A 14711-nucleotide genomic window follows, 5' to 3' on the forward strand; every position below is an offset into this window, starting at 1 on the left:
TACAAAATCAACAAACCTCACAATTTTACACACAATCCAACATTAACATTAACACACGTCTCTGCATGTGGAAATGATTTGACATGATATTTCCTGCAAACAGGCTGAAAACATTAAATGTTCAGGCAGTCATCTGATCGACCAGTTTAATATAACTGAAAAACCTTATCCAGCCCGATTCACAGAGGAGAGTTTCAGAGGAACAAAAGAATTGGTCAGTGCTTGTGGATTTTCATTTATATATATACATCCTGAAATCCAAAGATGTGAAAAACATTTGCTTTTGTTATTGATGACATCAATGAATTCAATGATGAACTGCCTTTAACTATCATTTTGCATTATTGAGACACTGTTTTCCAAATGAATGTTGTTCAGTGCTTTGGCGCAATGTATTTTGTTTAAAGCACTATATAAATAAAGGTGATTGATTGATTGATTGATGGTGAAACACAAAAGAAGTACTAATGAATGAAGTATGAAACCCAGTAATAATTATTTATGTAATAATGTTTTTAATTAGATGATGATTGCATGATGATTGATCCTGTCTCATTACAAATAACAGTCCTAATTTCCATTCGTACTGATCATCTGTTCACCATCCACAGAACTGCAAAACAGCCACATGTCGCTCAGTTCAGTGTGTCCTGAAGGACCTGGAGGAGAAGAATGATTATTATGTGGATGTAACGACAAACATATGGAGTGGTACATTTGCGATGGTAAATAAACTCATCTCAGTGGTTTTCTTGTATCAATCTAGGCTAATGTTGGGGTTAACCGTGTTTGTTTGTTCATTCAAGGCTGATTTTCTGTACACTGTCATCTCTGTGACAGCTGAGATAGAGACATCTCAACCAGAGCTGCTGTTCATCGAAAAGAAACACCTGCAGGTAGAGATTTTTTTATTTTTATCATATACAGCTAAAAGGTTGTGTGTGTGTGTGTGTGTGTGTGTGTGTGTGTCTGTTTGTATAATACATACAGTACATATATATTTTTAAACAGTGTATTATTAAAAAATTTTAATACTACTGTATATAATTTACATATTATTTTATTTATTTTTTACATTTCTTTCCATATATTTAAATCCAAGAAAATGCATTCATGTCACATTTGAAGAAAAACTTTATATTTGTTATATAAACTCTGTAACACATGTTAACAAAACACATTTGAATACAAATCTGCAAGGAACATACATTACAATATTGCAAAAAAAATAAGTAGATAAATAAAAGAAAAATGTAAATGTGGAAGTAAGGCGTTTTGTACAGCTAATAATAACTGAAAGCGGATGACACCGGAAGCTTGACATTAAATTTACAAATGGCAGTGCATGCTCTTATAAAATAAGGTGAATATAATAAATTATTTATAATAAAATCATATGGCTATAAATCTGATCAGTTTTGATCTCTAGTAGGCTATTCTATCTTCATTTGCATTGAGCTTAAATTCAGGCTCTACAGTAAGAGAAATTGATTACATACATTTAAAATGTTTTGGCTATAATCATTTTCAATATATATATATATATTTTTTTTTTTTTGCTGTATGGGATCAGCAGTCATTACGTATGTAAGCTAAATTTACATTACATTTAAAGTAGACACTTCTTTGCAGGTTATAGTCCAAGTGAGCAACCCTGGAGCTAAAGGGGACGTTCCAGTGGGCGCCATCATAGGGAGCGTTATCGGCGGTCTGTTGGTATTGGCTCTTGCTGTCGCATTGCTTTGGAAGGTACTTCATTTTGATGTTTTAATGTTTATTCAGTCTATATCTTATTGTCTTCCTTTAAACATCAATGTATTGTTATGTTCAGCTTGGATTCTTCAAGAGGAATTATCAACGGATGAATAAATTGGCTGAGGGTGAAGAAGAAAACCAGGAACTGCAGGACAAAAGCGAGACACTTTAAGAAATCTGTCGAGTCTCATTCAGCATTATCACTGCTTCCTTCTCCTACAGCATACTGGGTTTTCAAAAAATGTCAATTTGATTTCAGTGCAGCAAGTGAAACATTGGCATCCAAAGGCCACTCATCTCTTTTTGTGTTTTATATCCCTGCTTAGCTTAAATTCTGGTATATCTTTTTGGCAGTCTAAACATATCCATTCATTAAGGTAGTTAGTATTCAACTAGATCTTTCTGACTATTGTGACTCAGGATCAAAGTGTGCTTTTCTCTACATGTAGCTTTTCAAAGTATCCTCCATTTGATAGCATGTGCGAACACAGGCACTCGACACATGCACACCACCAGAAAGAGTCATCCTTGCTCAGTGTCTGCGCTATTTCTCTTCTAAAGTTCTGAGTGATACAATGTCTAAACTAAAGCTGAGACTCTCTCTAAACTCCCCACACAAGCACTCTGTTGTAATTGTTGCCATCTTCATTAGTTTGTTCTTTGTTCCTTTTCCTACTGTGCAATGGTGGCCCAGGCCAGTTAGTTAAAAAAAGAAAATTCAGAGCGCATGTGCGAGTTGTACCAGGGGCGTTTGGTTCCAGGTTCTTCAGTCAACTCTGATTCCAAACTCCTGCCATAGGAATTAATGGATCAGTGCCTCAACTCAATTTGCTTACAAGGTTAGCAATTAGAATAGTCTCAATATTGCAGTAGTTATATTTCACACCACACCAAATGTAACCTACTCTTTTTCTTTTTTTGGTGACACCAAAACCTGAAGCAAAACACTTTTTACCATGGCTGCCCTAACCCAGTTTAAAGTTGTTATCACCTTGAAATGATGAGTATCACCATTTCCTAGTTGTTGCCGATACATCGCCATTTCAGAGTTAAATGAATGAGAGAGAACACATTAGATGTACATTTACATTTAATCATTTAGCAGACACTTTTATCCAAAGCAACTTACAAATCAGAACAATAGAAGCAGTCAGGTAAACAAGAGAACAACAGATGTACATGTACCCTAGCATACTCAGAAAAAAAAAAACAAAGAGATAAATTGGTGGCATATGTGTAAATAGACCTTTGAGTCACAAACTTATTTACGTTATATAACGGATTACTAAAATTACCAAACTCTTTCCCAAAATTAACCAAGCATTTTTCCCAAATTATATTAGTGAAACCAATCTAGCAATAACAAAATATAAAACACAATACATTAATGTTTTATATCAAAGCAACAATACACTGGTAAAGTAGGCTGTGTCAGCCAAGTTTGTTTCTCTAAATTTGCTAAAAATAGTAATCAGTGCCAATGCAACACATCAGTGAAATGGACTGATACTTCATGTGAAAAACAAAAAAACATTATTGTGACCATTTGCACAAATTAATCAAGTTAGTAATATGACATTAAATCTTACATTAACAAATAATGTATGATTTATATATTGTAATATATAATATAAATTAAAAAAGTGTTTTTGCATTGTTGCTTATTACTAACTTGTCATTTATAAACGTTAACATTTATTTATATTATCAGTAATTCACATACATACGAATGTTAAAGGACATTTCAAACTGTTTGACTGTGCATTAACAAATGATGTAAGCATTATACAATGCAGTCAAAAAGTCTGAAATGTTAAACCTATTTGCATGTATATGAATTTTATATGAAAGTGATGTCAATAAATTGCTATATGAATTCAGGGTTAAAAACTACTACTGATGTGATATGAGACGTGTTTACGAAACCTTTGGAGAAGAGATCCATCTAATCAAAGGCAACATAAACGACAAAGATTTCCCTTCATGTTTACATGATGCTTTTGCACTGGTACTTTAAAACGGTCTGTTTCCAGACAAAAGTAGAATATGCTCTTTTGATTAAATTTTTTTAATGTGTTTCATCAGGTGTTACAGGAAAACTTTGAGCTTTGTATTTTTTCAATAAAAACCTCTTGATGCTTCATGAGATTTACTGTAGCTTATATACTCGTTAACAGTTCAACTTTGTTTGGGATCTTTCCCAGTTTCCCCCACAAACACTCCTTGTTCTCTTTCCAGCACAGCTCCCCAGACTCGTATATTTCCTGAAAAGAACAAAAAAATTACAAACATGTTCCAAACAATTGTGCAATGTAATATATGAAGAGAAATGTTTTCACTTTGATGGCAATAATTAGTTATTACACTCTAAAAAACGCTGGGTTGTTTTTTCAACCCAACTGCTGGGTTGAGGCCGTTGGATAGGACTTTGGGATGTTTTAACCCAAGTTTGGGTTGAAAATAACTATCTTTTTTAACCCAGCGGGCTGGGTTGAGGACGCGGACGTGAAGGAGAGCACGCACGTCACGTCAAAATCGTACGTCTCCAGTGCGAGCAGCCGCCATTTCCTCAGCGTGATAGAAGCGAGAAGCGAGTGAAAGACTATGGTAAGTAAATATTCAAAATGTAAAGTTATCTTTTATTGTTTACCCGGTTGTATGAAAGGTGGAAGGTTTTATGAAAGGCGGAAACAAAGGAGCTTAACGTTATATATATTTAAAAAAAAAAAAAAACGCGATTTTCGCCTCAGACATGGCGGTCTTAACTGCCTCATATAACGTTACTGAACGGAGGATGTACTTTTAATATAACGTCTGTGAATGTATTTTGTCATATTTACATAAGATTTTACATTATCTGTACTTTTTGAGGCGTTAACAGACGGTTATGGTCACGGTTACGCTCATGTGAATTTGTCTTTTTTTTTCGCGGTTAAACTGAATGTATTTTTGTCTCCTAAAGAAAACGGCATTGTGTAGTAAAGACTAGCATAATTATTTTGAGGCTGTTGAAGTGGTAACTGTTAAAAGTACGTTTTACATGTAATATTTCAGACTTGTCAAGCTTGTGTCTTCATTGTCCTCGCGCTGAGAGTTAAAGACACAGAAGCTGTTTGTGTGAGGAGTCACAGACCTGTGTGAGGATGAGGAGGAGGTGTTCTTAATAATGTGTAAACTAAAATAATGTGTGTTTTTTTTTTAGATGTTGAAATCCAGAGACAAGATAACTTAATTCTTCTGAGACTGGTGTAAGTTAAATTATTATTACTTTTTTTTTTTAGAAAATTAATGTTTCTGTTGTGTCCTGCCTGTTAACTTCACATTTTGATGCAAAAACAGTGTGATTTTATATATGTATGTATGTATGTATGTATATGTTAATATTTTATTAAAATCATTGATGTCCCTCTTTGCAGAACTCAAACTAACTGGAGTTAAGGACACACAAGTCTGCTTGTGTGAGGAGGTGGTTTTCTCAGCCTCTTTGGAAGAGAGGGAAAGATCGTTTAAGGCAAGTAAACTTCATAATTTCATGTTATCAGTTGTTGTTGTTGTGTTATACTAAGAGTAAAATAATGTTTGTTTTTTTGTTTTTGTAGATGTTAAAAGCAAGAGACATGGGAGAGCATCATTCCTTTGAGATTTTATGTAAGTTATTTTTAGAAAATAAATTTTTCTGTTGTCTCCTGCCAGTTTACTTCACATTTTGATGCAACAACAGTGTGATTACGTGCTCATTTCATTAAAACCATTGATGTCTGTGTTTTTTATTGCAGAACTCAAACCAACTTTGGAGTTGTCTGATTTGGAGAGTCATTATTCTTGGTCTTCGCTCTTAAAGGTAAAGTTCACACAATAAATCATTTACTTGCCCTCAAGTCATTCCAAACCTATAAGACTTTTGTCTGTCTTTACAACATAAATTAATCTCATAATATTTGTTAATCCATTTATAGTTTAGATGATCAGTATTTTCAAGCTTCATAAATATAGAGTTATTGTAGAAGTAAATTCTGATATTTATATATGAATACATCTTAAATAATATGATAGCAAACATGTATGTTCAAAATAAATGGAGGACACAAAAAGAGAATATTAAATATATTCATACGTTTTCCAAAAAATGAGCAGAGTTTGTATGAGTCTGGAAAAACATGGGGAGAGTAAATTATGAACATTTTAGTTATTTGTTGAACTAACAGTTTGAAGAGCAGCCCTCCATGTACATGAATATTGTGAGGTATGTGAAGGTCATGTCTGTTTTAATGTTTCAGTAAAGAAGCTTTCTGAAAGCAATATTTATTCAAACAATATCGCATGTCCTCACACTAGTGCTGCCATTATAGCATTCTGGAGCGCTGTGGTGGACTGAGACATTAAACAACCGCACAAAGTGTTGAAACTTTAAAACCGATTATTTACCTATCCTTACAGATGTGAATACACCTCTACCTGAAAATGGATAGTTTAATTAAATGTTTAATTTTTTCAAATGTGTTTCTCTTAGGCCACTGATGAAGAACAGGCGGTGACTGGGATGAATGCTGGTCAGAGAGGAGAATCTTCTTTCCCCTAAACTGATGCAGCGGTGGTTTTAAAGAAGGACGCTGCCTTGGATGATGTAGAAGATGTCACATGCTGTGCTGATGGGGTTTCTTCATGATTACATCAGTTATGCTAAAGAGATCATGAAAATTGACTGTGATGCATGATCTGTATTCATGGACTATGAAACAAACTGTAAGTGTATAATTTGTAAAAAAAAAAAAAAAAAAAAAGTTAAATGCTTTTTCTGTGTTGTTTAGTAGAAGAGTTTACACTCTGTCATTCATACACCTGTCACTTTCTTTCACACACACACACACACACACACACACACACACACACACACACACACACATGCGTCTGTTAAATGTTATAATATCAAAGTTAATGTTGTGATTTATTTGTGTACTGTCATGCCAGAATAGTTGGAAAAAAACCTAACTAATTGTAAATTTATTGTTTGTGTTTTCGTATATTTTTATACAATATATACAATTGAACAAAGTCCAATTTGATCTTAAGTTATATTCATCAAATGTTCAATGCTTTGTTTATGAACTCTGTAGCTGTTAATGCCAAATATTTTCTGCATTTCTTCTAACATGTTACTTTTTGACTTTTTTTCTTGTTTTTAATAAATATTTTCCTTTTGGTAATTATTATTTGTGTGTAAAAGTGATATTTAAAATGAACAACATTTGTAGGTTTAATGCCTAGCTCAATTTGGGTTAATTTTAACGTAGAAATGCATTGTTTCCCCACATGGCTGCACTCTGCGAGTTTATTTTCATCCAGCAGGAGGCGCTAAGAGCGGGAGAGGTAGGTTTCTCCGGTAACGGCTGCAGAGCGGTAGTGAGCTCACAAACGCTGCCTTATCAAGCACATGCGAAATGATATCGAACATTTTCTAAAAACAGTAGTTTTCCTTCTGAAATACAGTGATAAAAAACACCCGCTCTGTTTTTTTTTAAACCCTGCAATATAGTCATTTTAAACCATAAAAAAGGCAACCCAGCAGGCTGGGTTAAATATGATAACCCAACTGTTTGGGTTAAAACAACCCAGCGCTGGGTTCGTCCCTTTTTGACCCAGCGCTGGGTTGTCAAAATAACCCAAATTGGGTTGTTTTCAACCCAGCAGTTTTTAGAGTGTATCAACAACAACAAAAAAAAAAACACAAACAGGGTTGACTGTGATGTCTTATAACTTTAATTATGTTAAATATACTAAAAGTATTAAAGGCACAAATACCACCTTCTTCCAGATTGGCACAGTAACTTTGAGTGTGTCGATGCAGTACTTCACTGCCTCCAAGGAATCCCTTCTGTGCGTTGATGAGATCCCAATTATAACACTTGCTTCTGTTATAGGAACCATGCTGCAGACACAATGGGAAAGAACAGAAAATGTGCTATATGGCTTTCAAGTACTTAACTCTCATTGAAACTGTAAGAAAGTCAACTATACACAGAAGCAATGATCCAACAAAATATAGTGCAATAAAAACTGACCAATAAACAGAGATACAGCCCCACAGGAGGGACACGTAACAGATTCAGAAACACAATCAGCAGAAAGATTGTCAGTAGTGAGTGCAATTAGATCCTGACCCCCATCCGCAACCATACCTGAACAGAAACAAAACATGGTATTTAAAATATTTGTATAAATAATAAATATAAAATATAGTATGAAACACTTGTTATATATTTATAATGTATTATTATAATATACAGTAAAAAAGACATACAAACAGGTATCAGATTTGATGTCCACCTTGGTAATTTCTTTAGCCTACACTGAGGGGTGGTATAATGGCCAACCTCGTCCCTGTCTCTGAGGCTCAGGGGCTACTCTCCTCGAGGCACATACTCCTGACTCACGGCCAGAACCACCTGATCCCAGATCACAGAGAGTCTGCCGAGCAGGACCTACATCTTCTGAATAAAACAGGACTATACGGAACAAATATACCTTTTATTAAAAAAAATTAATTACAAATTGCTCTAGTCCAGGGATGCCCAAACCAGGGCCCAGGGTCCAAAGACCTTTGATTTGGCCTAAGGGTCCTGGTTTGGGCATTTATGGTCCAAGCAATATCACGAGAGGAAGGAGAAAAAAATTCTCAAAAAAAAAAGACACACTAAAACATATCTTCCTTTATTATAGTTATTTATATATGAGCTTAATTATTTATTTATTACATTTTAATATAATGTTCCTTTATTCTCTCAGTTCTCCTTTCGGTTTGTGCAACACAGTTTATTACCTCAGCTAGAAAAGTCATGAACTCAACTTTTCCCATTTTTAGAAAGTCTTCATTTAATTTGTGTTGCAATGATGGCCTACTATTCTTGTTTATTAGAACTGATGATTAATTTCCTTGCCCAACTTCTGTCTGTTTGACCTTTTTAACAGCCTCTGCATAGGAAATTCTCTCTTGCATTCTGACGTTCTGAATTTTTACAGCGTTTCTATGTACCTCACATCCCCCGAAGCCAGTACTGTGCTCGCCTCCACAGTTACAGCACTTTAAATGTGCCCCTTGCTCACACTTTCCACTTTCATGGTTATCACTACATCAAGCACATCGCTGTTTTCCCTTACAGACTGCTGCAACAAGCCCATAGCAGAGCAGGATGAACCAGACATGAATCACGATGGACCTCAAACAACGATCTGACAAACAAGAGACGAAAGACAGGGCATTAAGTAGGCAGTGTGTTCTGAGTTGCAGCTGCCACTGATCACATTAACAATCAATGTTATGGTTGCGGAGACTCCTCTGGATAAAGGCGAAAGGTGAAAGGTGGGGACCATGACTTCGGATTCCAGACGGGAGAAGACCGGCGTTTGGTATGGTCAAAAATGCGCGAAAACGACCTACCTGGAGTTCAACCTTTTGGCGGTTCTAATGTATTCTAGATTCTTATGGTTTATCGATACAATAACAGGAACCCCCGGGCCTTCTAGTCAGTGGTGCCATTCCTTTAATGTCATATTGACTGCCAACAGCTCTCGGTTAACAATATCATAATTACGTTTGGCAGGGGATAACCGGTGGGAAAAAATGCGGATGGGTGCATCTTGTCATCTGTGGGAAAACTTTGGGATAGCACTGAACCTACTCCCACCTCAGACACATCGACCTCCACCACAAAGCCTCGGTGTCTGACCACCTGAACGTGGTTCTGGGGGAGGTCTAAACAGTCAGAGGTGCGGCTAGTTAGCTGAAGTTGCGAATAAACGCCGGTAAAAGTTAGCGAACCCCAGAAACCTCTGTAGGGCCTTACGGGAATCTGGACCTGGCCAATCTACCACAGCCTTAACTTTCTCAGGATCCATATGTATTCCCTCAGTCAACACAATGTACCCCAGAAAAGGAAGAGACTTTGCATGAAAAGCACATATCTCCGCCTTGACAAAAAGCCCATTCTCTAGCAACCTCTGAAGCACTCGTCGGACGTGATGCACGTGTTCCTGGAGAGAAGAGGAAAAAATTTAATCCAGGTAGACAAATATGAACTGATCGACCATATCTCGCAGCACGTCGTTGATGAAAGCCTCGAAGACTGCTGGGGAGTTGAAGAAGCCGAAAGGCATGACCAAATATTCAAAGTGGTCCCTGGGGATGTTAAAAGCAGTCTTCCATTCATTCCCCTCCCTAATACGGACCAAATGATAAGCATTACTTAAGTCCAATTTCGTGAAGATCGACGCTCCCTGCAACCTCTCAAAGGCTGAAGACATCAATGGCAAAGGATAAGTATTCTTTACCGTGATGTTGTTCAGTCCCCGGTAATGGATACAAGGTTGCAGAGACCCATCCTTCTTCCTCGCAAAAAAGAACCCCGTCCCCGCTGGAGAAGAGGAAGGGCGGATGAACCCCGAAGCTAGAGAATCAGAAATATATTTCTCCATAGTCTCCTTTTCCGGAACAGAAAGCAAATATAATTTGCCTTTAGGCGGAGACTTACCTGATAGTAAATCTATGGCACAGTCCTAGGGACGATGAGGAGGAAGTGAACCAGCACAAGACTTACTGAACACTTCCTTCAGATTAAGGTACTCCAGGGGCACGTTAGACAAATCCACTGCTTCCCACTGAAACACAGAAACAGAAGGACAGGTAGACACGAGACAACCCTCATGACACTTACTGCTCCAGGCCGAGACGGATCACAGTTGCCAGTCTATTTTGGGGTTGTGACAGAGGTGGGGTGTCCAAGGACTATGGGTGCAAGGAGAGTGTTCAATATGTAAAAGGAGATGGTTTCAGAGTGGTTGCCAGACGTGTTGAGGTTGATGTCTTCAGTGGTGAGTGAAGTGACTGGAAGTCTTTGTCCATTGAGGGCACTCACAGCGATCCTGTGAGTGAGTGGTTTGAGGGGAATCTGAAGTTGGCATGCAAGTGCATAGTCCATTGAATTACCTTCAGCCCTGGAGTCCAGAAGTACTTGAGTGTCATGAGTGTGTGCTGACTATCTCAGTCTTACCGGGAGGAGTGTAGATTGGTGGAGATACCACCCGATAGTAGCCTCATACTTACTATCGGGCTTGACCTTTTACTGGACAGATGTAATCGTGATGACCGGCTCCCCCGCAGTAAAGGCAAAGGCCTTGGTATCTCTGCCTCTCCTTATCCTCCCAGGAAAGCTGAGCTCGCCTACCTGCATGGGCTCGTGATCGTAGATGGGACTGACCATGTCCCCGCCGCTGGCTCGTGTGCCCGTAGGATCTCTCAGGGTATGACTGGTTAGGGTCCGTTGCTCTACTCTGGACATTTGTGCTTCAACTCATAGTGCCAGCTCAATAAGTTCATTGAGAGAATTAGGAAGATCCACGGTGTAGATCTCTCTCTGCAGGAACATGTCCCACTGCATTTCCTTGTTCCATTTATACTCCAACGCTAGGGTTCGGAACTCAATTGAGAAGTTTGATACTGATCTCTCTCCTTGTCGCAGGTGTGCAAACATTCTGGCTTTCTGGTGGTGTGGGGGAAGGGGCGACGTGGGGGGAGCAGTGGGAGCTCGTAGGAGTTGTAACTGCTGGGTGAGCTCGAACACCTGCGCCACCAATGCCTGAACAGGGCGATCAATGTTGTTAAGACTCCTTTCTTGTGTATCCATCCTATGAACACTGGCACTGAGGAGTTCATCCAATGAGGACGAAGGGTTACTTGCTGATTCCATCAGGGTGTCAGATCGTTCTGTCAGGATACAAAAGACAGGAAGCAATAATGCAAGTAGTGGTAATTATTCCCGAGACAATGAGAAAGGCTTTGGTAGACGGTGGGTGACACATGGACCTCGATGACAGCACAGGATGGGTGAGGTGGTAAGTTGAGTGCGTTGGTGAAGAGTGATGAAAGGTTCAAACGATGACGAAGTAATCCACAACATACAACTGGAACAGGACCAACAGAAAGAATGCAGAGCAGGACGAACCAGACATGAATCACGACGGACCTCAAAAAACGATCTAACAAACAAGTGTAACACCAATGAGCGGATGGTATTCAACCATCTGTTCCATGTTAATGAATCCTGACCCTGTTGACACATTCTACACTCAAAGACCAGAACGTGAGTTAAAGAAAAAACAAGGACTTTCGTTTTACAACCCTCTTACAACATAACTCACCACCCTGGGCGCCGCCATGACGGCAATGTCCTGGCGGGGATGAGAGTTATAACACCTTGGAGACTATCCAGAGATGCGATATCGAACTTCAAAAGGGAAGACAAACACCCCCCCTTCTCGATCGCACATTCCAGTGAAACAGACGCACACATTCATGAGACGCACACACACTCAAAAACAGGCACAAGCATTTTTGCTGGCCCATGGACCTTCTTGTACTAAAACTACCTCTAAATGTTTTTTAATGTCTCCCTTTTTGTGCTCAAATGTATGTATGCGGCATAGTGGAATATATGAATGTTACTGTGTGTTTAATGCAAACTTTAGATGCATTTAGTTAATAGTAAGTCTGTATCTTTGGATACGGGACTGGTAAAAGCCTAGTTCTTAGTGTCGGGATAATCGTAAAAACACGACTGTAACGAATCTTGATAGCAAATTACAAAAAGATGCATTGTTTCAGAGGAACGATCTTGCTTAAGAAAAATGTTTAACTTTGACATCGCCATAAATTAGACCAGTGGGCGGAGATCAGCAAACAAAGAAGATTTTTCCCGCCTTAGTTTGTTTACACTTCATTGGCTCATACTAAAAAAATAGGTGTAAACCTAGAGTTACTTAAAAGCTCAAGGAAACCTGTATTCTGGGCATTCCGCCAGAGAGAAAAGAGGATTCCCAGCTTTGCAACCGGACTTCAAGAAGTTCTCCGTTTATTCTTCTTTACTTTTCGTTTCATTCTAGTTTTTCTTTATTGTCTGCTGATATTTGACTTCGTTCAATTGCCTTCACGAGCCAAACGAACTTAAGTCTAGTCATCTTTTGGGCAAAGTCTACCTTCGCGTTAACCATCGAGCTCGCGTATCATCTGCTCTGGAAAGAACCAGCTGAGGCCGCACAGACCGGACAATTTGAGCGCAGCTACGCACAAGAGCCAGATCAAAGCAAGTACTTTCTTATATCGCAACTAAAATTGCTGTTTAAGGTTGTCTAGGCTATTCCATGTTTGTGAAATCATCCAATGACTTGGGGTCTCTTGCAAAGTTAACTGTTTGAAATTGCCACGCTGAGATTGCTTTTCACTTTCACTTTCTCTCCCTCTCTCTCTCTCTCTCTCTCTCTTTATCTCTATCTCTCATTTATCTCATTATTATTCTTGTTCATTTACCTTGTTTAAATTGTATTTTCGTTTTGCTATATACTCATATTTACTCCGTGTGAATTGTAGTTATGTACTCTTTAGTCTGTTTTTATTAAATCCTATAATTTGCTTGAATTGAATTGTTTTATTGCTCATTGAGATCGAAGTCCCTGAATCGTGTGATCTACGCTACGAGCTTTGTTTTATATGAATTAATTTCAGTAATCTTAGTAGTACAGACACAGAAAATATTGTTTTTTCCTGATCAGAAGATTAATATTTCTTGGAGTTTGTAAGAAGGGTATTTTTATTGAATTTTGATAAGGAAGTCTAGCTTCCAGTTCGCTGGACGAACAGATTGTCTAGATTAACTTAAATTAATTCTAGTAAAGGTTACCTTTAAATGATTAAATATTCCCTCTTTGGGTAATTTAATATTTGTAAGCAATAAGCACGTTATATTCATAGACTCATGAATATTCACTTCATTTGAGTTAATTATTCCCCAGAAAGTGATTGTTGCTACACAAGAGACGAAAGACATGGCATTAAGTAGGCAGTGTGTTATGAGTTGCAGCTGCCACTGATCGCTAGTGATCAGTGGTAACGCCCACATAAAACATAATGTGACGTAACATGAGACTTGCAGGAAACAATGCATTCATGAACCGTGACAATTACTCCCCTTAACCAAACTCTCATACTTGGTCCTGTGCAATCGTGTAACCCAACAATGATTGTATACCCTGTGTCACTTTCTGTTGTTTTTTTCATTTTTACAGAAAATCTGAATATGTCAATTTCTCAAAATCTTGGCACTCTCTACATCTCCTGCTGCTTTTTTTATTGCTTTGGTTAATTTTACTGGATTAATCACAAAATCATCTGCAAACTTCATCAGTACCTTCAAATCCTCCTTGCATGTCCTTACCGGCATACAGACTTTTTCACTGTCAGTTCCCGATTCTCATCTAAAAGTTTTCTTTCTTTTACGATTAACAATTTTACTCCAATCATTTGCTCCTGAACTCCTACCGCTACACTTTTCCTCCATCTCCGGATCACTTCCTTCCTCCAATGCTCCAGTCACAGTCCAGGTGCTCAATCAACCGCCGGATCCTACGTACACATTTCCTATCATGTATTGCCTTTGAAAGACAATCAAACAAATCAAATTAGGTATGGGGGCTGCAGGCTGCAGATGGGTGTGATTGAAAAGGTGTGTAATTAAAAAGTTGAACAACCAATGAAAGAACCGCAGCCTTATGAGGATTGTCAAGCAAAATCAATTCAAGAATTTGAGTGAACTTCACAAGGAATGGACTGAGGCTGGGGTCAAGGCATTAAGAGCCACCACACACAGACATGTCAAGAAATTTGCTGAACCACAGACAATGTCAGAGGTGTCTTACCTGGGCTAAGGATAAGAACTGGACTGTTGCCCACATTCAAAAAAGTAAATGAGCCACTTGTTTGATTTGCAAAATACAAATATGTCTGGTTAATAAGAATATAGCAAGTTTACATCTGTTAAATTATACATTCTTGTTATTTGTAACTGAATTAAGAAACAATCAAATTAATTAGGTCAGCACTTGTTGATTCAATGAGACTGAGGTGCTTCATT

General features: G+C 38.0%; 1 protein-coding gene and 2 long non-coding RNA genes across 4 annotated transcripts in view; 2 read left to right on the top strand and 1 right to left on the bottom strand.

Moving 5' to 3' along the window:
- The window catches only part of LOC128021398 (integrin alpha-2), a 42827-nt gene extending 38931 nt beyond the window's left edge, over positions 1-3896 (top strand). The window contains exons 25-29 of the mRNA XM_052608529.1: positions 104-214; positions 612-725; positions 807-896; positions 1633-1749; positions 1832-3896. Of these exons, the coding sequence (XP_052464489.1) occupies positions 104-214; positions 612-725; positions 807-896; positions 1633-1749; positions 1832-1927 (528 nt within the window). The 3' untranslated portion in view covers positions 1928-3896. The remainder of the gene's footprint in view (positions 1-103; positions 215-611; positions 726-806; positions 897-1632; positions 1750-1831) is intronic.
- LOC128021403 (uncharacterized) lies at positions 2828-11957 on the bottom strand. Of its 2 annotated transcripts, XR_008185536.1 has the most exons (3): positions 8054-11957; positions 7558-7931; positions 2828-4019 (listed from the first exon to the last, which is right to left on the bottom strand). It is a non-coding gene; the product is annotated as an uncharacterized LOC128021403 (long non-coding RNA). The 2 variants fall into 2 exon arrangements; XR_008185535.1 differs by having other exon boundaries at positions 7558-11957.
- Positions 5349-6962, top strand: LOC128021402 (uncharacterized). The gene is made up of 3 exons (XR_008185534.1): positions 5349-5403; positions 5532-5596; positions 6266-6962. It is a non-coding gene; the product is annotated as an uncharacterized LOC128021402 (long non-coding RNA).
- Positions 11958-14711: the final 2754 nt, after the last annotated feature.

The sequence above is a fragment of the Carassius gibelio genome, chromosome A10 (assembly GCF_023724105.1).
Source record: "Carassius gibelio isolate Cgi1373 ecotype wild population from Czech Republic chromosome A10, carGib1.2-hapl.c, whole genome shotgun sequence".
Classification (NCBI taxonomy): domain Eukaryota; kingdom Metazoa; phylum Chordata; class Actinopteri; order Cypriniformes; family Cyprinidae; genus Carassius; species Carassius gibelio.